Source organism: Scyliorhinus torazame, chromosome 6 (genome assembly GCF_047496885.1).
Source record: "Scyliorhinus torazame isolate Kashiwa2021f chromosome 6, sScyTor2.1, whole genome shotgun sequence".
NCBI classification, from domain to species: Eukaryota; Metazoa; Chordata; class Chondrichthyes; order Carcharhiniformes; family Scyliorhinidae; genus Scyliorhinus; species Scyliorhinus torazame.
In genome coordinates this window covers 169,038,804-169,060,660 of record NC_092712.1, presented here as the reverse complement: position 1 = coordinate 169,060,660, position 21,857 = coordinate 169,038,804, and the positions used below count along the sequence as shown (strand labels likewise).

Here is a 21,857-nt window from a genome sequence, read left to right as displayed (position 1 = left end):
CCCGGGTTTTTTGGTGGACAATCTCTTCCTCTAAGAAAGTAGAGGGGTCCCAGAGAAGAAGTATGTGAAAATAGTTCACAACTAAGAAGTCTCCGGCCGGAAATTCTTCAACTGACTCTGAGGCTTTGTGTCAGCCTCAGCAGGGAAGATGGCAGCAGCGGGTTAGCAACTGCGGCCGCCCCGATCACGGCAGATAGGCTAACAGGGGTACTGGCCATTGAGATCAAAAAGCAATTTGAGAAGCATTTCAAGAGGCAATGCAGAGAGATGCTCGACGCTCTGCATTAGTCGATTGAGGAGGCGCTGGGTCTTGTTCGTGAGACGTTGGAGAGGACATCGGCGGCTGTAAAGAAGTATGGCAAGGGGTAGAGGAGGCTTTGTCGAGGCACAGGGCACAATTCTCCAGAAAGAGTTCTAAGTGTTGTAGCGAGCGGGTATTGCCGTCAGTTTCCCAGCGTTCGGCCCAGCTAGGCCGGCAATGCTATTCAATGTTAATTGGTCCACTGAACAAGGTCTCGGGGGCGTTTTGTCTCAAATGAAGGCTCGCCAGCTGATTCGCCAACTCCCATGCGACCCCCTTCCCTCCCTCCCCCTCCCCTTCAAACTCCCCTCAACTCTACCTTCACACCCTTTCTCCCACCATTGTGAACCATTGTTAGCGTATGGCTAACAATGCTCCCTCTGTGTCCCTGCAGGAAAAGCTCTCTCACAATCGGTGATGTGATGCATCAAGGTGTGATTGGATGCTAGGAAATGACTCTCACGTGTTACATGGCCCTCCCATCCACGGGAATCCACTTGGGTTGTGTGAAGTGCTCACTTAACCATGATTGCCAAATCCCTATCAGCAATAGGCTTCAGTTGTGCAGTCAGAGGCCTCCACAGTCGGTGAGGGGTGTGGGTGATTGGGGGGGGGGGAGAGAGACGGGCAGGGACAAGGATTGCCCCAGGAACGGGTTCACACAATCCAAGGGTTGGCATGGTGGTTCCGTGAGCAGTGGCCCCCCGGTTGCCCCCCCCCCAGCGCCTTCCACCCAAACCCCCATGGTGGCCCACCCCTGCAGAGGGTCCGCCATCCCCAGCTGAGCTTCCCGCCAAGCGTCCCCGCGCTCTTTGCCTGTGAGCAAAGATGGCTACTCACCTCCTTGACTCCCCACAGAAGCCCTTCCGCCAGGTGCTTGTTTTCAAAAGGAGTACTAATTGGCGCCAACGAGAGCACTTCCTGTGGAGGCCGCTGTATGATGGGAGGCCGTTGGATATCAGGTCGCTCTTGTTGATTGTATGGAAATTGGGGCTTAAGTGGTGATAATTGGTTTCTCACCCCGCTACGGCGAGATCCCAATTTCGCCTATGGGAGCAGGCCAGTTGCATCACAAACTGTTTGGCGTCTGGCACAGATCTCGTTTTTGGCCTCTCCCGCTAAACAGGGTCTCTGTGCACTTGTTGTTGTTTATGGGAAGGGGTTTTGGGAGGTTGTGTATTCTGTATTTTGTATATATTTGTTGTTGTTTCTTTGTTTTTTGGGGTTGGAGGGGGATGTTTTGTACAAGCTGTACAGTAGGGGCTGGGAGGATAACTGTTTTGTGGGATATTATTTAAGGCAATAATTTTCTTATATTTGGAAATATATGGCTCTCATTGGGAACATACTTTTGGAACGGATGCTGAAGTTTTGTTATATTTCGGTAGCCGGGATGGATGGGGCACTTTTTTCTTTATTTCTTTTTAGGCCCTGGGAGGGGCTCCCTCGCTGACATTAAAGTTTTAGCTAACGAACGGAAGCAAGGCGGGAGGAGGAAATGTGGCCAGTTGGACCTCTTTTAATGATTCAATGACCGAGCACTTTTGTTTGTTTGGGGGATAGGGTTGGTTAGGAGGGGGACTGGTCTCTGGAGTGTGATCGATATGGATGTCTGGGTGTGGTTTGGTTCAAGGGAGTGGGGGGAGGGAAGAGGGTCAATTTTCTGACCATGACCATGGGATTGTCTTTGTTTTATTGTTTGGGTTGGTTTGGTGGCCAATTTTGGGTGGGCCTTGGCCTACATCCTCTGGGCAGGCACTTGATAATCCTTTATGGTGGAAATTGTTGACTCTGGGTTGAAAGGGGTGGGAAACATTCGATTTGGTTGGTCACCTGGAAAGTAAGGGGATTGGGGGGCCCGGTAAAAAGGTCAAGAAAGGTCTCTCACCTGAAGAATCTGAAGGCTGATGTGGTGTTTTCACGGAGAATCATTTTCTAAAATATAAATTTAGAGTACCCAATTCATTTTTTCCAATTAAGCGGCAATTTAGCATGGTGAATCGACATACCCTGCACATCTTTGGGTTGTGGGGGCGAAACCCATGCAAATACAGGGAGTGTAAACTCCACACAGACAGTGACCTAGAGCTGGGATCGAACCTGGGATCTCGACGCCGCGAGGTAGAAGTGCTAACCACTGTGCCACCGGCGAAGGAGAATCAGATGCGGGTGAGGGATCAGACCAGATTGTGGAAGGGGTGGGTGAGCCAGGTCTTTCACTTGTGCTTCACAGTAGGGCTCGGGGCCGGTAATTTTAATCTATAAACTGGTTCAATTTCAGTGAACAAGGTGGTGGCGGACACATACGGTAGGTATGTGATAGTTACAGGGTCTTTGGCAGGTAGGTTAGTGGTGTCAGTTAATGTATATTCCCCGAATTGGGACAATACAGCATTGATTAGGAAGCTGGTGGCTTCCATTCCAGATTTGGATACACACCAACTGATTTTGGGGGGGGATTTTAATTGTGAGCTAGATTTGAAGATGGGCCGTTCTAAGCTGAAATCATCGGCGCTCTCGGCGGTGGTGAAGACGTTATTAACATTTATGGAACAGGTGGGGAGAGGGAAATCCGTGGAGGTTTATGCACCTAGGGCATAAGGAATTCTCGTTCTTCTCCCCAGTACATAAGGTGTATTTTGAGGATTGACTTTTTTCTGGTGGGTAGGTCACTTCTCCCTTGGATGAGGAAGGCAGGATACTTGGCCATTGTCATCTCGGATCATGCCCCACGTTTGGTAGATTCTGTTTTTGAGTCGGGCCCAGTCAGCGCCCATCGTGGAGTTTAGATGTAGGATTATTGGTAGATTTGGGATTTTGTGGACGCATGTCGAAGGCCACTGGTGAGTGTATGGAATTCACTAAGAATGATTCGGGCTCGCCCTTCACGCTTTGGGAGACCTTGAAGACGGTGATTAGAGGAGAGATTATATCATCCAAGGTGCATATGGAAAGGGAGGAAAGGGCGGAATGGCAGAGGTTGGTGGATGCGATCTTGGAGGTGGACTGCGACACTACTTGAGAGCTCCTAGCGAGCAGTAAAAAACTGCAGGCACTGTTTGATCTGTTGTCTACAGGAAAGGCAGTGAGACAGTTGCGACGGTCGAGGGGGCTCTTTTATGGGGAGAAGGCCAGCCACCTGTTAGCTCATCAGCTGAGGTGGTAGATGGCCTCCCGGGAGATTATTCAGGTTAGCGATACGAGTTTGGTTTCCGCCTCAGATAAAGTTACCGTGGCATTTGAGGCTTTTTATAAGAATCTTTAAAAATCGGAGCTCTTAGTAAGTGGGTAGATATGTCAACATTTTTAGGGGTAATTGGAGTTCCCAGTGGTAGGGGAGGAGAGATGGGGAGAGTTGGAGGTCCTGTTAGCCCTGAGGAGATTTTGACTGGCATTGGGAGGATGCAAATGGTATAGCACCTGGGCCCTAAGGGTTTCCAATCAAATTCAATAAGCAGTTGGTTCCGTTGTTGGTAGACATGTTCAATGACTCTCTGTCCGGGGGGGTCCCTGCCTGCTACACTATCGCAAGCCTCCATTCCACTATTGTTGAAAAAAGATAAGGACCCAATGAAGTGTGGGCCCTACTGACCTATCTTGCTGCTAAATGTGGATGCCAAGATACTGGCTAAGGTATTGGCGCTGAGGCGACAGCCCTGTCTCCCCAAGTTAATAGTGGAAGATCAGACAGGCTTTGTCAAGGGACAGCAACTGCCAGCCAATATCTGGAGACTGTTGAACGTAATTCAACATTGTCCGAGGAGACGGCATCGGAAGTGTGTCTTTAGATGCTGAAAAGGCATTTGACAGGGTGGAGTGGAGGTACCTCTTCAAAGTTCTGGAAAGGTTCGGTCTTGGGCAAAAATTGATTCATGGGTACGGTTGTTATATGGGGCCTCCTTGGTGAGTGTTCGTACCAATGCCTTGAATTTAGAATATTTTTATTTGAATAGGGGGACTAGACAGGGGTGTCCGATGTCCCCCCCATCTTATTTGCGTTAGCAATTGTGCCCTTAGCCCTAGCCTTGAGAGTTTTGGGTAAGTGGAAGGGGATAAAGAGGGGAGAGATGGAGCACAGGGTGTCCCTATATGCTGATCATCTGCTTTTTATGTTACGGACCAGGTCCCCAGTATGGGTGATATAATGGAGCTAATGAAGAGCTTTGGTTCATTTTTGGGCTACAAGCTAAATCTGGAAAAGAATGAATGTTTTCCGGTTAACCCTCGGGGGGGGGGAGCCAACTTGGTGGTGTTGCCTTTTCGTTTAGCCAGCTCTAGCTTCTGGGCCAAGTTGCGTAAATTGAATTTTGCAAGTCTGGTGGACAAGGTTAAATCTGATCTGCAAAACTGGGACAATCTTTTTCTGTTCCTGGCGGGCAGAGTCCAATCTATCATAATCAATATTTTTATGAGGTTTTGTTTTTTAGTTCAATGTCTTCCTATTTTCCTCTTTAAGGCTTTTATTGGGATGTTGATTTCATCTTTTACATGGGCGTGGGAGACTCAGAGGATCCGTAGAGTGGATCTTCATAGGGATAGGCAGTTGGGGGGCCTAGCATTGCCGAATTTACTTTATTAATATTGAGTGGCCAATGCTGAGAAGGTGTTGGGGTGGTGCAGTGACCCAGTGTCCGTATGGGAGCAAATAGAGCGAGGTCGTGTAGGGGGTCTAGCCTTGGGTGACGGCCTCGCTTCCGTTTTCTCCGGCTAGGTATGCCTCAAACCCGGAGGTCGTAACTATTTTGAGGATATGGCGACAATTCAGGCAGCATTTTAAGTTGGCCCCTATTTGTGCCAATTATTTATTTGAGCTGTCGGTTGGTTCGGGTTTTTGTTATGTGGGCTTTGTGTATATCTACTGTAGGGAATATGGGTTTTGTTGTAAAATGTATTGTAAAAAAGGAAAATCGTTAATTTAAATATTTATTTCAAATGCAGGTTATAATAATCTTTTGTTCTCTGCCCCACTCCACCCTCGTGTCTTATTGTACTGCACATGGCAAACCCCGCAGTCTGATTCCTTGGCTTTCCGATTTAAAATCGATATGGGCCCTTTGAATTTTTGCCCCCAAACCTTACTGGTTTTGATGTTAGTGATTTCTGGCCTCCTGTTAATCAGTTGATCAATTGATCTTTTGAAGCTGCCCCACTCCAATGATTCTATTGAAAAATATATTTTTCTTTCTTCTGATCCCATTCTCATTGCCAGTTTTATTTTTGTGAACTGGTGTATCGTTAGATTAATAGTAGAAAAGAAATAGAATTGCACAAACATTTGGGTTTGATGCAAGATTAACGGGGTTTATTGAATATGTCTTTGCAGTATGAGGTTTGCCATTAAACTCTTCCAAAAGCCTGCAAAGTAGCTGTTGATGTCATGTAAGTCACGTGACTCGGTTCTTAAAGAGACTTTGCACACAACGACAATAACCCACATATCTAACAGCGACATAGCCGAAATATTAGAGCCAGGCAATTCCAGAGTGAAGTTAGGAAAACAAGGGTAGTCTGGTAGACGTTTGCAACTTTCTTCCAAAAGCAATAAGTGATGCTCGATCAATTGTAAATTTGAAATCTGTGGATGATAGATTTTTGTTGACCAAATATATTTCGGGATATGGGGCAAATGTGGTTCTATGAATTTATGTCACAGATCGGCCATGATCTTAGGGAATGGTGATATGTGCTCAAGGGGTCAAATGGCATATTGCTGGTCCCATGTTCCTAATGAATCACAGGAAGGATATCGATGAATCAAACGTGATGCAGTCAATGGCCTTTATTGTTTATATTCTCCGAATTAATCTTCATTTCGATTTGATTGCTCTTAAAAAAAATCCTATGTGCAGAAATATATTGAAGCAGAACCAGAATCTATTGATTTTTATTGAAAGTTAAGCAAATTGCTCATCAGGTTAATAAATTTTAAAGAAACCTCTTCGGATTGTAATTTTCATTAAGCTGCTTCAAGTTTTACAATTGTAAAAAAAAAAATTAAGTCCGAATGCTGAGGGCTGCTTGTGCAGCATTTCATCTACTCAGTCTTATTCTCACTGAGTAATTGCACATTTAATTTGAACTATAAACTGGCTAATAAATTCTCAGCTAAAGAAAATTACAAGTTGATACAGAATAGCCATGGTGTAAATGATGTTCTATGAGGGTAGTTTTGGTTTGACCTCTAGCAGGGGTAATAAACATTTATGGGTTGGTGAAACTGCTGTAGGTTTTTTGTATATTTGTGTATTTTACCCAGAACAAAGCAATCTTGAGCTTCAGACAGTTTGCTGAAACATCTCTCCTTGCTTTGCTTATGACTCAGAGATGGTTCTTTTTTGAACTCTGAAAGGGAACAAATTCTTTAGGAGTTCCAAATTAATTTCAGCATCATTTAAAGGTCACTTCAAAGTTAAAGTCAAAATCAATGACTTCATAATGAAGTCAATGGCATGCTGTTGCCAGGCCACCAGAGCAATTATTTTTATGTCTAAGTGATGGTGCCAAGAAAATGGACTGAAATTCTGGAAAATAAGATTGTCATTGATTCTAAGGAAGAGGAATAGCGTGATAAATATCTTCTGAATGCTTTGATGCGTGCAACAAAGGAGCAATGCAAAAGTTCCAGGACAAGTGACAAAGAAGGTGCATAATTCTTCTTTTTCGTTTTCATTTGCAATGTTGGAAATGTTCCCATTTTATAGTTGCACCATTCCAAATGTCACTTGTCTCAAGGGAAATCTGGGTTATTCTCTATTTGGCCCATATTTTCCTTGTGGAAAGTCACCATCCTACATAGAACATAGAACATTACAGCGCTGTACAGGCCCTTCGGCCCTCGATGTTGCGCCGACCTGTGAAACCACTCTAAAGCCCATCTACACTATTCCCTTATCGTCCATATGTCTATCCAATGACCATTTGAATGCCTTTAGTGTTAGCAAGTCCACTACTGTTGCAGGCAGGACATTCCACGCCCTTACTACTCTCTGAGTAAAGAACCTACCTCTGACATCTGTCTTATATCTATTCCCCTCAATTTAAAGCTATATCCCCTCGTGCTAGACATCACCATCCGAGGAAAAAGGCTCTCACTGTCCACCCTATTCAATCCTCTGATCATCTTGTATGCCTCAATTAAGACATCTCTTAATCTTCTTCTCTCTAACGAAAACAGCCTCAAGTCCCTCAGCATTTCCTCATAAGATCTTCCCTCCATACCAGGCAACATTCTGGTAAATCTCCTCTGCACCCTTTCCAATGCTTCCACATCCTTCCTATAATACGGCGACCAGAATTGCACGCAATACTCTAAATGCGGCCGCACCAGAGTTTTGTACAGCTGCAACATGACCTCATGGCTCCGAAACTCAATCCCTCTATCAATAAAAGCGAACACACCGTACGCCTTCATAACAACCCTCTCAACCTGGGTGGCAACTTTCAGGGATCTATGTACATGGACACCGAGATCTCTCTGCTCATCCACACTGCCAAGAATCTTACCATTAGCCCAGTACTCTGTCTTCCTGTTATTCTTTCCAAAATGAATCACCTCACACTTTTCTGCATTAAACTCCATTTGCCACCTCTCAGCCCAGCGCTGCAGCTTATCTATGTCCCTCTGTAACTTGTAACATCCTTCCGCACTGTCCACAACTCCACCGACTTTAGTGTCATCTGCAAATATACTCACCCATCCTTCTACGCCCTCCTCCGGGTCATTTATAAAAATGACAAACAGCAGTGACCCCAAAACAGATCCTTGTGGTACACCACTAGTAACTGGACTCCAGTCTGAACATTTCCCATCGACCACCACCCTTTGTCTTCTTCCAGCTAGCCAATTTCTGATCCAAACTGCTAAATCATCCTGAATCCCATGCCTCCGTATTTTCTGCAGTAGCCTACCGTGGAGAACCTTATAAAGCACTTTACTGAAATCCATATACACCACATCAACTGCTTTACCCTCATCCACCTGTTTGGTCACCTTCTCAAAGAACTCAATAGGGTTTGTGAGGCACGACCTACCCTTCACAAAACCGTGTTGACTATCTCAAATCAAATTATTCCTTTCCAGATGATTATACATCCTATCTCTTATAAACCTTTCCAAGATTTTGCCCACAACAGAAGTAAGGCTCACTGGTCTATAGTTACCTGGGTTGTCTCTACTCCCCTTCTTGAACAAGGGGACAACATTTGCTATCCTCCAGTCTTCTGGCACTATTCCTGTAGACAAAGATGACTTCAAGATAAAAGCCAAAGGTTCAGCAATCTCCTCCCTAGCTTCCCAGAGAATCTTAGGATAAATCCCATCCAGCCCAGGGGACTTAACTATTTTCACACTTTCCAGAATTGCTAACACCTCCTCCTTATGAACCTCAAGCCCTTCTAGTCTAGTAGCCGGAATCTCAGTATTCTCCTCGACAACATTGTCTTTTTCCTGTGTGAATACCGACGAAAAATATTCATTTAGCACCTCTCCTATCTCCTCGGACTCCAAGCACAACTTCCCACTACTGTCCTTCACTGGCCCTACTCTTACCCTAGTCATTCGTTTATTCCTGACATATCTATACAAAGCTTTAGGGTTATCCTTGATCCTACCTGCCAAAGACTTCTCATGTCCCCTCCTGGCTCTTCTTAGCTCTCTCTTTAGGTCCTTCCTAGCTAACTTGTAACTCTCGAGCGCCCTAACTGAACCTTCATGTCTCATCTTTACATAAGCCTCCTTCTTCCTCTTGACAAGTGTTTCAACTGCTTTAGTAAACCACGGTTCCCGTGCTCGACCACTTCCTCCCTGCCTGACAGGTACACACTTATCAGGGACACGCAGTAGCTGTTCCTTGAACAAGCTCCACATTTCCATTGTGCCCAACCCCTGCAGTTTTCCTCTCCATCCGATGCATCCTAAATCTTGCCTCATCGCATCATAATTGCCTTTCCCCCAGATATAACTCTTGCCCTGCGGTATATACCTATCCCTTTCCATCACTAAAGTAAACGTAATCGAATTGTGGTCACTATCACCAAAGTGCTCACCTACTTCCAAATCGAACACCTGTCCTGGTTCGTTACCGAGTACCAAATCCAATATGGCCTCGCCTCTCGTTGGTCTATCTACATACTGTGTCAGGAAACCCTCCTGAAAACATTGGACAAAAACTGACCCATCTCAAGTACTCAAACTATAGTGTTCCCAGTCAATATTTGGAAAGTTAAAGTCCCCCATAACAACTACCTTGTTGCTTTCGCTCCTATCCAGAATCATCTTTGAAATCCTTTCCTCTAGATTTCTGGAACTTTTCGGAGGCCTATAGAAAACCCCTAACAGGGTGACCTCTCCTTTCCTGTTTCTAACCTCAGCTCATACTACCTCAGTAGACGAGTCCTCATCAAACGTCCTTTCTGCCACCGTAATACTGTCCTTGACTAACAATGCCACCCCTCCCCCTCTTTTACCACCTTCCCATAGCTTACTGAAATATCTTTACCCCGGCACCTGCAACAACCATTCCTGTCCCTGCTCTATCCATGTCTCCGAAATGGCCACAACATCGAAGTCCCAGGTACCAACCCATGCCACAAGTTCACCCACCTTATTCCTGATGCTTCTGGCATTGAAGAAGACACACTTTAAACCGCCTGCCTGCCTGCCGGTACACTCCTGCAACTTTGAAACCTTACTCGTGACCTCACTACTCTCAACCTCCTGTATACTGGAGCTACAATTCAGGTTCCCAAGCCCCTGCTGAACTAGTTTAAACCCTCCTGAAGAGCATTAGCAAATTTCCCCCCCAGGATATTGGTACCCCTCTGGTCCAGGTGTAGACCATCCCGTTTGTAGAGGTCCCACTGACCCCAGAATGAGCCCCAACTATCCAGAAATCTGAAACCCTCCCTCTTGCACCATCCCTGTAGCCACGTGTTCAACTCCTCTCTCTCCCTATTCCTCGTCTCGCTATCACTTGGCACGGGTAACAACCCAGAGATAATAACTCTGTTTGTCCTCGATCTAAGTTTCCACCCTAGCTCCCTGAATTCCTGCCTTACATCCCTATCCCTACCTATGTCGTTGGTACCTATGTGGACCACGACTTGGGGCTGCTCCCCCTCCCCCTTACGGATCCCGAAAACATGATCCAAGACATCACGCACCCTGGCACCTGGAAGGCAACACACCAACCGCGAGTCTCTCTCGTTCCCACAGAATCTCCTATCTATCCCCCTAACAATGGCGTCTCCAATGACTAATGCTCTACTCCTCTCCCCCCTTCCCTTCTGAGCAACAGGGACAGACCCCCCCCCCCCCCACAGTATCCAAAGCAGTATACTTGTTACTAAGGGGAACAACTACAGGGGATCCCTGTACTGACTGCTTCCTCCCAGCCCCTCTCACCGTCACCCATCTGTCTTTATTCTTCGGAGTAACTACATCCCTGAAGCTTCTATCTATGACCACCTCTGCCTCCCGAATGATCCAAAGTTCATCCAGCTTCAGCTCCAGTTCCCGAACGCGGTTTCTGAGGAGCTGGATGCACTTCCCACAGATGAAATCAGCAGGGACACTGACGGCGTCCCTCACCTCAAACATTCTGCAGGAGGAACATTGCACTACCTTCCCTGCCATCCCCTCTAGATGAAAAAGGAAAAAGAAAGAAAGAACTTACCTGTTATTCACTCCCCTTCTCAGCAAGCATTCACTCAGCAAGCTCTGTGCCCCGCACGATAACACCTGAGGGAAAATAAAAGAAAAAGTACTCACCAGTCACCAGCTAATCCCTTATCTGCAGGCTGTGATGTCACGGTTCAACTTCTTTCTACTTCTACCTGCCCTCAAGCCTTCCTCTTGATCTTTACGGCGGTTGTTTTGTTTTTGGTTAGAGGAGGGGGTGGGGAGGGAAACACTGAAGAAGTGTTTCGGGTTTAAGTGTCACTTGACAACAGCTCCTCCACAAACCACCTTCAAGTTAGGGTGAGCACAATGGATGTATGCAAATTTCCCCCGCAACAGCCAATCAGCATCTCCGCTCTACTGCCCTCTGCTGGGTGCTTGACTTCACTTGAACAGCTAGGGTCTCTTGCTCAGGTACACCTTCGAGTTGGGGGAGCACAACGGATGTATGCAAATTTCCCCCGCAACAGCCATGAATGGATGTGATAGGGATATAATATTTTTTGTGATCCATTTGTTGTGGGATTGCCTTGCTCTGTCTATAGCCTGCTGCTTATGGTGTTTAACCTGCATTTTACTCCAGCTTTGCTAGATTGGTGTCTCATCCTAAGGCATTCCTGGTACACCTCATGGAACGAGCCCATCTTTACAGTGCCTCGGAGTCAATTTAGAATCAGGAATTAGTATTGTATCACCTAGGACACTCAAAACTATTGGTGGAGCTGCGATGAAAATGCAATATCATGGGCAAAGATTCATGCCTCTATTTCCTTGGTATTGCTCATGAGTGTGCAATGAATATCATTTTGGTAATGTGACCAGAGTTGTGTACTTTGTAACTGTGTGAGTGGAAAAGATGCACAACAGTTAATCAAGCTGGAAATTTTGGGTATGACAAAGTTTAGTCTGAAACCTGGAGACATGCAGTCAGATGCTTAACATGGAAATCAGCATTGCCATTTGTGTACATTTGTGAATGGTAACTGGTGTTTAGAGATGGAAAAGAATGGAACCCCTCAACAATAAGGCGATGGAACTATAGATTAAAGAGAACATTTCATTGCAATCATAAATTGTGATACTATATTAAAATTGACACATTAGGCTAAAGATGAATCTCTCACTTAAGGCAGCAAAATAAAAAGAATCTTCCCATTTCATTGATGATATAACCTAAGTTTTTTCAAACTCGTCAAGTTGTAAGTTATCTCCGTACAATGCAAACATGTCCCTGTTGGAAGTGTGTTTTGTACAGCCATGCTTTGACTCATAGGGAAAGATTTTGCCATGAGATTCAGGATGCCGGCATAAGGACCAAATGGAGGTCCTCGGCCCCCAATGCCAGCAGTGATATTCCCAAAAGTGACTGCCTAATTGGTTGCCTCCAAACTTGCAACCCAATCAGATTGGCTACAGCTCTGAAACCTCAGCAGTCCCAGAAGGAGCGATGGGCACTGTGGTGGCAGTTGAAAGATTTAGAGGTTAAGTTTGAAATAAAATTTTAGTGGTGTCAAGTCGCAAGACCCCTTTGATTAGAGGGACACAGGAGGTAGCTTTGCTCCTCGTGGCCCTCTCTACGGGGCATGAAACCTCTGTCTACCTTAGCCCCTGATTGCTGCAGGAAGGCCACCTCCATTAAACTTGAAGTCTCCACAGGCAGTGGTTTCTCCGCCACTGGCAAAATGTCAGCAAGTGTTCTAAAATGGCTCCTAATCAGGTCCTTAAATATGCTGATTGGCTGCCCGCAATCTTGCTGCAAGCAGTCGATCCATATGCTGCCCCCCTTCCCCCGCCCCCCGGGAAACATATCCACAAGTAGAAATGTGATGGGGAGCAGTCCCAATGTGGCTGCCCACTATTTTCTCAGGTCTGCCACCTCCAATCCCACCAGGATAATTCAGCCCATATTTTATGAGGTGGTTTCTTCATTGCAAATTAGAAGCTGTAGCAACCCTACAGCGCAGAAGGAGGTCATTCGTCCCATCGAGTCTGCACCCCCACCGAGGCCCATTTCCCCCCCCCCCCCCTCCCTGTAACCCCTAATCTGCACATCTTTGGACACTAAGGGGCAATTTAACATGGCCCATCCACCGAACCTGCACATCTTTAGACTGTGGGAGGACCCAAGCACCTGGTTGGGGAGAAAGTGCAAACTCTGCACAGGCAGTCACCCAGGGCTGGAATCGAACCCGCTCCCTGGTACTGTGAGGCAGCTGTCCTAACCACTGGGCCACCGTGCATAATTTGTCTTTACCCGAGGTGTGTAATTTGACAAACAACCATTTGCTTAGAGAACGGAGCTTTTCTTGACTGAACTATTTATAGCCAGAGAATGGATGACTTAAATGCAACTAACTAATGAGTTTAGAATCTGATGATAAATGTTTTATACCAAATGATCCAGACTGGAATAAAAGTTGCTCTGTGAGAGCTCAGCAATTTGACTTGTAAACTTAACATCTCATAGCATTCTCAAAAAAAACCACATTGTAGTGCTGCATTTTCCAGTGAATGATACAATTATATTACATAGTCAGACTTGTGCTATTTTATCATTTTCTTAAGAACGTGGATCGCATTTTGGCAAGCTGAGCTGATTCTAGAGAATCTTCATTTAGTGGATGGATATGTTAATCCGTGTAACATAACGGAGATTTAAACTTCTCTCATAGATTAATTAGGCGGAAGTTAGAAAAACTGCCATTTGCCTCCTTAAGAACACTTCACATGAAGTTCTTGTTGTGTCAGTGCAACGGCTATTGTTCCATGGGCATACATGATGTGGAGATGCCAGCGTTGGACTGGGGTGAGCACAGTAAGAAGTCTTACAACACCAGGTTAAAGTCCAACAGGTTTGTTTCAAATCACTAGCTTTCGGAGCACTGCTCCTTCCTCAGGTGAATGAAGAGGTAGGTTCCAGAAACATATATACAGACAAAGTCAAAATGCAAGACAATGCTTTGAATGTGAGCATTTGTAGGTAATTAAGTCTTTACAGATCCAGAGATAGGGGTAATCCCATTTTAAAGAGGTGCAAATTGTCTCAAGCCAGGACAGTTGGTTGGATTTCGCAAGCCCAGGCCAGATGGTGGGGGGGTGAATGTAATGAGACATGAATCCAAGGTCCTGGTTGAGGCTGTTCTCATGTGTGCGGAACTTGGATACAAGTTTCTGTTCGGCGATTCTGCGTAGTCGCCGTCTTGAAGGCTGCCTTGGAGAACGCTTACCCGGAGATCAGAGGCTGAATGATGTCATTGATGAAGATGAACATCTTGCCAAGGTCATCCCCACACCCCCAGTACTTGCCTTCAAACAACTGCACAACCTCAAACAAACCATTGTTTGCAGCAAACTACCCAGCCTTCAGAACAGCAACCGTGACACCACACAACACTGCCATGGCGATTTCTGCAAGACGTGCCAGATCATCGACATGGGTACCACCTTTACACGTGAGAACACCACCCACCAGGTACGCGGTACATACTCGTGCGACTTGGCCAACGTTGTCTACATCATACGCTGCAGGAAAGGATGTCCCGAAGCGTGGTACATTGGCGAGACCATGCAGACGCTGCGACAACGGATGAACGGACATCGCGCGACAATCGCCAGGCAGGAATCATATCATAGAATCATAGAATTTACAGTGCAGAAGGAGGCCAGTCGACCCATCGAGTCTGCACCGGCTCTTTTTGAAAGAGCACCCTACCCAAGCCCATACCTCCATCCTATCCCCATAACCCAGTAACCCCACCCAACACTAAGGGCAATTTTGGACACTAAGGGAATGTTCCCTTCCAGCCGGGGAACACTTCAGCAGTCAAGGGCATTCAGCCTCTGATCTCCGGGTAAGCGTTCTCCAAGGCGGCCTTCAGGACGCGCAACAACGCAGAATCGCCGAACAGAAACTTTTCGCCAAGTTCCGCACAAATGAGTACGGCCTCAACCGGGACCTTGGATTCATGTCGCATTACATTCAACCTCCACCATCTCGCCTGGGCTTGCAAAACCCTACCAACTGTCCTGCCTTGAGACAATTCACACCTCTTTAACCTGGGATTACCCCTCTCTCTGGATCTGTAAAGACTTAATTACCTACAAATGCTCGCATTCAAAGCATTGTCATCTTTGACTTTGTCTATATATATGTTTCTGGAACCGACCTCTTCATTCACCTGAGGAAGGAGCAGTGCTCCGAAAGCTAGTGATTTGAAACAAACCTGTAGGACTTTAACCTGGTGTTGTAAGACTTCTTAATGGGCAAACATGGCAGCCATCCTACAGCAACAAAATCCCACACGCAGCAAAGAATGAAGAAGAATGACCTTTGGGTATATTTCTCTTTGGATACTAATATGATCTAAAAATAGTGTCACAGTTTTGTACTTACTCAGTTTTAATGGTGCTGCAAGAAGAAACTATAACAGCATATGATTTTTAATTTCCTTAGAATTTGATCCGAGTGATAACACCAGGCCCATGCCTGCCTGTGTCCTCCAGCATTTATTCTGCTGTACTTTGTTAATCAGTGAGAAATGCTTCTGGGACATGCAGCTGCAACCACCACCACTGACTGACTGATTGTTGCCCCCTTGCCTCATATGGCTAGAAATGATAACTCTCACCTTCCGTTAGAAAGGTTTTGTCCAGTTAGCCCCCTTAGACCTTGACCCCCATTGAAGAAGGACGATATTTTTGAAAAATTGCACCATTGTTTCTGGCCACCTCCCTATGCCACTCTCACCCATCTGGTGATGATTTTTCCTGATTTGACACAAACTAGTTTCACTCACTATCTGTAACAATCATAATATTTTTGCTCATTTGCGGCTTTCCTTCTGCTTTCAATCTCTTTAAATCATTATCTCAAATACTTACATTACATTTCAATTAAGCTGAAATTCAGGATGCCACCTCAAATTCTGTGTAAGTTTTGTTACAGCAGAGAGGATATTTGCCAGTGATTCGAGCTGAGAGGATGTTTCAAGAACTAGGCAGCAGAGTTTAAAAATAAGGGGCGAATTCTCCGGTCGCCGACACCGCAATCGCGTTCAGCGATCGGTCCCGCCACAGTTGGGTGGGAGCCGTTCTGCGGGCAATGGGGGGCTTTGGCGTGGGCTGGGGACACTGGTGGCGGTTGGTCTGGGGGCGGCGAGGCTGGTCAAAGGGGGCAGTTTTTGGCAGGCCGGGTCCTTACGCGGCTGCCGCCATGTTGCCACTGCCGCTGCAGTCCACAATGCCATGCTCATGTGCGGCCATGGACCCACAGGTAAAACTGGGGGCTTTACGCTGCATGGCTGCTAGCCCCCCACCGTCGGAGGATCGGTACAGCTTTGGCGCCGTTTTTTCAGGCGTAAAACGCCACTGTTTCCACGCCGGCGTCAGCACTTAGTCTTCAAATCGGAGAATCCAGCCCAAGGGGTCTGCTGTGTAAGACAAAGATGAAATATTTTCTCTCAGAGGGTCATTGGTCTGTAGTGTTTTCTTTCCCAAAGAACAGTGGAGGCAGGGTAATTGAATATTTTTAAGGCTGAGTTAGATACAGTCTTGATTGACAAGAGAGTCAAAGGTTATAGGGAGGCGGTAGACAGGAAAGTAGAATCGAGTCACAATCAGATCAGCTATGGTGGAGCAGGCTCAAGGAACCAAATCACCTACTCCTGATCCTAATTGGTATGTTTGTATGTATGTATGACTGCTTGTTTGCTGCTGTGCAGAGGGACTTGGGTGTCCTTGTGCATGAATTGCAAAAAGTTGGTTTGCAGGTGCAGCAGGTAATTAAGAAGGCAAATGGAATTTTCATTGCTGGAAGGATGGCGTTTAAAAACAGGGAGGTTGTGTTCCTATTGTATAGGGTGCTGGTGAGGCTATACCTGGAGTACTGTGTACAGTTATAGTCTCCTTACTTGAGAAAGAATGTACTGGCACTGGAGGGGGTGCAGAGGAGATTCACTAGGTTGATTCCGGAGTTGAGAGGATTGGCTTATGAGGAGAGACTGAGTAGACTGGGACTATACTCATTGGAATTTAGAAGAATGAGGGGGGCCTGATAGAAACATAGGAATAGATCATTTAGAAGCAGGGAGGTTGTTTCCACTGGCGGGTGAATCTAGAACTAAAGGGAATAACCTCAAAATAAGGGGGAGCAGATTTAAGACTGAGTTGAGGAGGAACATTTTCCAAAGGGTCGTGAATCTGTGGAATTCCCTGCCCAGTGAAACAGTAGAGGCTACCTCATTGAATGTTTTTAAGGATAAAAGGTAGATAGATTTTTGAACAGTAAAGGAATTAAGGGTTATGGTGAGCTGGTAGGTAAGTGGAGCTGAGCCCACAAAACGTTCAGCCATGATCTTACTGAATGGTGGAGCAGGCTCGAGGGGCCAGATAGCCTAATCCTGCTCCTAGTTCTTATGTTCTTTTGTTGAGAGTTAATGGCTAGAAATTCCTGCCCATTCTCCATTTATTGCATAGGCAATGTGCATTCCCACTTTGAGCTTTTCCATGAGGTGAATATGCAGGGATTTCTAATCATCGGTTTTTGCTATAAGATAGAGTAATGATCTGTAACATTGTTAAATCTTTTTGGCATTAATGGGACTTTTATTTTCTGCAGGGTGATCGTGGCCTTACTGGTTTACATGGTCCAGTCGGAGACCCTGGGATTGGATACCCTGGCCCAAAGGTAATCTGCAGCACCTTGTTTCTACTTGCAATTAACATATATGCGGTATATAATCTATCATTGCTCAGATTTGCTTACAAAGTCAACAATTTGTGTTATACAAGGAAAGTATAGAAATCATAGACAATCCTGCTGTACCAAAGAAATACTCTACCTTTTGAGGGACATTTTGGGACTCCAGCCCACCAACCTTCTAGCCAGATCCTGTTGTGCTTGCTTAGCACAACAACAGCATATTTACTGTGAACAAAAAACCTCCGACTTCTCTCCCAAGACCCCCACCTCAGATCCCCATCACACTTTCACTCATCTTTGTCCAGGAACTCCAAGATGATCTTCTACCTCGAGTGGATGCATTGCCACCATCTGCCTCCACTCCCGCTGGTGCAGACAGCAATGGAAATCTGCCAACTGGGATCTCAGTCACAGGGAAGGCCTAAGAGTGGCCACCTAAATTCCTGAATGGCACTTGGTTGTGTCAGCCCCATCCCCCACGGGACTGACAAGGTTCCTTGCCAGTTCTCTGACCAGTGGAGGAAATCCCCATGGCCTGACAGAATCCAGGCCATTGAAATTTGAGCAAGTTGAGTTTGTGGAGGGCAGAGAATGGAAAGCAGTTAAATAAACCAGTTATATAATTGAGTATAGAGATCACAAAAATCATGGATAAGGATTTCAGTTGGTGGAGGGGCGGACAAAGTTGGGGGGGTTGGATTAAGTTGCCTCAATGATGACTTCTTTCTTGCATGCGCCAGTTAAAAGTTAAATAGCTCCCTTAGTTTTACATTATATTGCACCTTTTATCATTTTAAAAGGTGGGGTTCACCTTCTTCATTAGAGGAACCTTAGTTCCAGTCACTCTTCTCTAAACCATCTCTCGGGTATCAACCTACTTTTGAAAGTAAAATATCTAACCTGTACACAGAATTCAAATTATATAAATCATATTAAGGTTGGAATTGGAGGCAACATTGATTTGGATTGAGAAATGGGTAGGAGGTAGGATAATAATAGGGATATTGGATATGTACTCAAATTGGCAGGATGTGACTATAAGGGCTGCATGGTAGTACAGCGGTTGCTTCTCAGCACCAGGGACACGGGTTCAATTCCCGGCTTGGGTCACTGTCTGTGCGGAGTCTGCATGTCCTCCCCTTATCTGCGTGGGTTTCCTCCGGATCCTCCGGTTTTCTCCCGCAAGTCCCGAAAGACGTGCTTGTTAGGTAAATTAGACATTCTGAATTCTCCCTCTGAGTACCCGAACAGGCGCCGGAGTGTGGCGACTAGAGGATTTTCACAGTAACTTCACTGCAGTGTTAATGTAAGCCTACTTGTGAAACTAATAAAGATTATTCTAATTGGTTCCCACCAGGTATTTGTTTAATTGGTTCCCGGCGGGAGGGAGTGGCGTGAACCACTCCGGCGTCGGGCTGCCCCAAAGGTGCGGATTTCTCTGCACCTTTAGGGGCCAAGCCCTCACCTTGAGGGGCTAGGCCCGCGCCGGAGTGGTTGGCGTGCCACCGGCCGGCGGGAAAGGCCTTTGGCGCCACGCCAGCCGGGGCCGAAGGGACTGCGCCGGGCGGCAGAAGTCCGCGATGCGCGGGAGTGTCAGTGGCTGCTGCCGCATTCCCGCGCATGCGCAGGGGGGGGTGTCACTTCCGCATCGGCCATCGCGGAGGCTGTGGCTGAGGCGGTAGGAAAAGAGTGCCCCCGCGGCACATCCCCGCCGTGGATCGGTGGGCCCCGATCGCGGGCCAGACCACGGTGGGGGCACCCCCCGGGGCCAGATCACCCCCCCCCGGACCCCGGAGCCCGCCCACGCCGCTAGTCCCGCAGGTAAGGTAGGTGGTTTGAGTCACGCCGGCGGGACTGGCATGACAGCAGCGGGACTTTGGGCCATTGCGGGCCAGAGAATCGCCGGGAGGGGGCCCGCCGACCCGCGCGGCGCGATTCCCGCCCCTGCCGAATTTCCGGTGCCGGAGAATTCGGCGGCCGGCGGGGGTGGGATTCACGCCGCTCCCCGGCGATTCTCCGACCCGACGGGGTGTCAGAGAATCCCGCCCCTGAAGTCTATCGCCAGTAGGGAAATGGCAATGTTAGTTACACAAGCACTTCACAACTCCCAAGTGGATTCCCATGGGTAGACGTGCCATATTGCAGGCAATTGTTACTGCCTAGCATCCCAATCAGACTGTGAGGTCTGGACACTTTGCCTGAACACTGGAGGCATCAACACCACAGAGGCAGTAGCCCACAATCATACACCTGAGAGCTGGGCCTCAGCATTGGGGACATCCCGACGGCTAGAGGGTGAGTGTGTGGATCGGGAAGGGAACCTGCACCCAGTCCAAGGAATGTTCCCGGTGGGGTCTGGGGTCTGGTGCAGGCCCTTGCTGCGGTCGAGACTGCATGTGCAGGGCGTGGTCCCCCATCACAGCGGCTCGTTGGGTGGCACCCTGAGGGATGGCAGGGAAGATAAGGGTGGGAGACTTGGAGGATCCGAGGATCGTGGGGTGGAATCCATTGCTGATTGTCGGTCTCTCACCCTCTCCATGCAGATTTCACACTATGGATGATATTGCCGACCCCACAGCAGCTGCCCTCATGGTGGTGGTGGCAGTCCAGGTGACCAGATGCCAGAGAAGGTGGTGGCAGCAGCATCAACAGAGGCTCAAGGTGGCAGCCCATGTGCAGGGACCCGCCCACTCCCTGAGGACCCAGCTGCCCATCAGGCCAGGAAGACCTCGAGGGGGAGGCCGGTGTCGGCCCAAGGTGTGCAGGCACAACTGGTTGTTTGAGGAGATGTCGGATAGCATGTGCTGCAGGAAGCCCCCCTTCAACAAGCGGATGGTGCAGCACCTGTGCCATATCCTTGCGGAATTGGTACCACCTGGAGGAGAATACCCGCTCCCAGTGGCCATCAAGGTCTCCTCAGCCCTGAACTTTTATGTCTCTGGTTTATTCCAGGACTTGAGCAGGGACTTGTGTGGCATAGTCCAACCAACAACTGCAATTACATCCATGAAATCATGGATGCCCTGTTTGCCCATGTGGCTGACTATAGATTTTTAAAAATTTGTTCATGGGATGTGGGCGTTGCTGGCTGAGCCAGCATGTATTGCCCATCCCTGAGGGCATTTAAGAATCAACCACATTGCTGTGGGTCTGGAGTCACATGTAGGCCAGACCAGGTAAGGATGGTAGATTTCCTTCCCTAAAGGACATTAGTGAACTAAACGTTTTTATACGATAATTGACAGCGGTTTCATGGACTTTTAATTCCAGATTTTAAAAACAATTGAATTCAAGGGCAGCACGGTGGCGCAGGGGGTTAGCCCTGCAGCCTCACGGCACCGAGGTCCCAGGTTCGATCCCGGCTCTGGGTCACTGTCCGTGTGGAGTTTGCACATTCTCCCCGTGTTTGCGTGGGTTTCGCCCCCACAAACCAAAGATATGCAGAGTAGGTGGATTGGCCACGCTAAATTGCCCCTTAATTGGAAAAAATGAATTGGGTACTCTAAATTTAAATTTAAAAAAAAAAATTGAATTCAAATTCCACCAACTTCCCAGTCACCTGGACTGCCACCACCACCATGAGGGCAGCTGCTGCGGGGTCCACAATATTATTTGAACCCAGGTCCCCAGAGCATTACCCTGGGTCTCTGGATTACTAGTCCAGTGACAATACCAATATAACACTTTGATCTGGAACAAGCCCAAGGGGATGCCTGGCAACAGGATTCTCCACCATCACCAGAATGCCCCAGGTCCAGGGGGTAAGGGATGGCACACATGTTGCCTTGCGTGCACCGGGCAGTCCGGGAGCACCCTTCATTAACAGGAAGGGGTTTCACTTGCTGAACATTCAGCTTGTATGCGACCGCCACCTCAAAATCATGCACGTGTGGGCATGCTTCCTGGGGGCAGTTGGAGATCCCCGGCATCTTCGAGGGTACTGGTTGACTTTTGGGGGTCAAGGGGTACCTGCTGAGGTCCTGGCTAATGATGCCAGTAAGGAGGCTAGAGACCGAAGTGGAGACCTGATATAAAGAGGCCTATGTGACCTCCTGGGCTGTCCTTGAGTGGTGCATCGGACTGCTGAAAATGTGGTTCCGATGTCTCGACCGCTCAGGTGGTGCCCTGCAGTACACCCCCCGGAGGGTCACCCGCTTTGTGAGGGTCTGCTGTGCCCT

At 47.4% G+C, this 21,857-nt stretch overlaps 1 protein-coding gene across 1 annotated transcript in view; it reads left to right on the top strand.

The window, feature by feature from the left end:
- col28a1a (collagen, type XXVIII, alpha 1a) overlaps positions 1 to 21,857 on the top strand; it is a 321,284-nt gene that overhangs the window by 94,182 nt on the left and 205,245 nt on the right. The window contains exon 12 of the mRNA XM_072509076.1: positions 17,596 to 17,664. Within this exon, the coding sequence (XP_072365177.1) occupies positions 17,596 to 17,664 (69 nt within the window). The remainder of the gene's footprint in view (positions 1 to 17,595; positions 17,665 to 21,857) is intronic.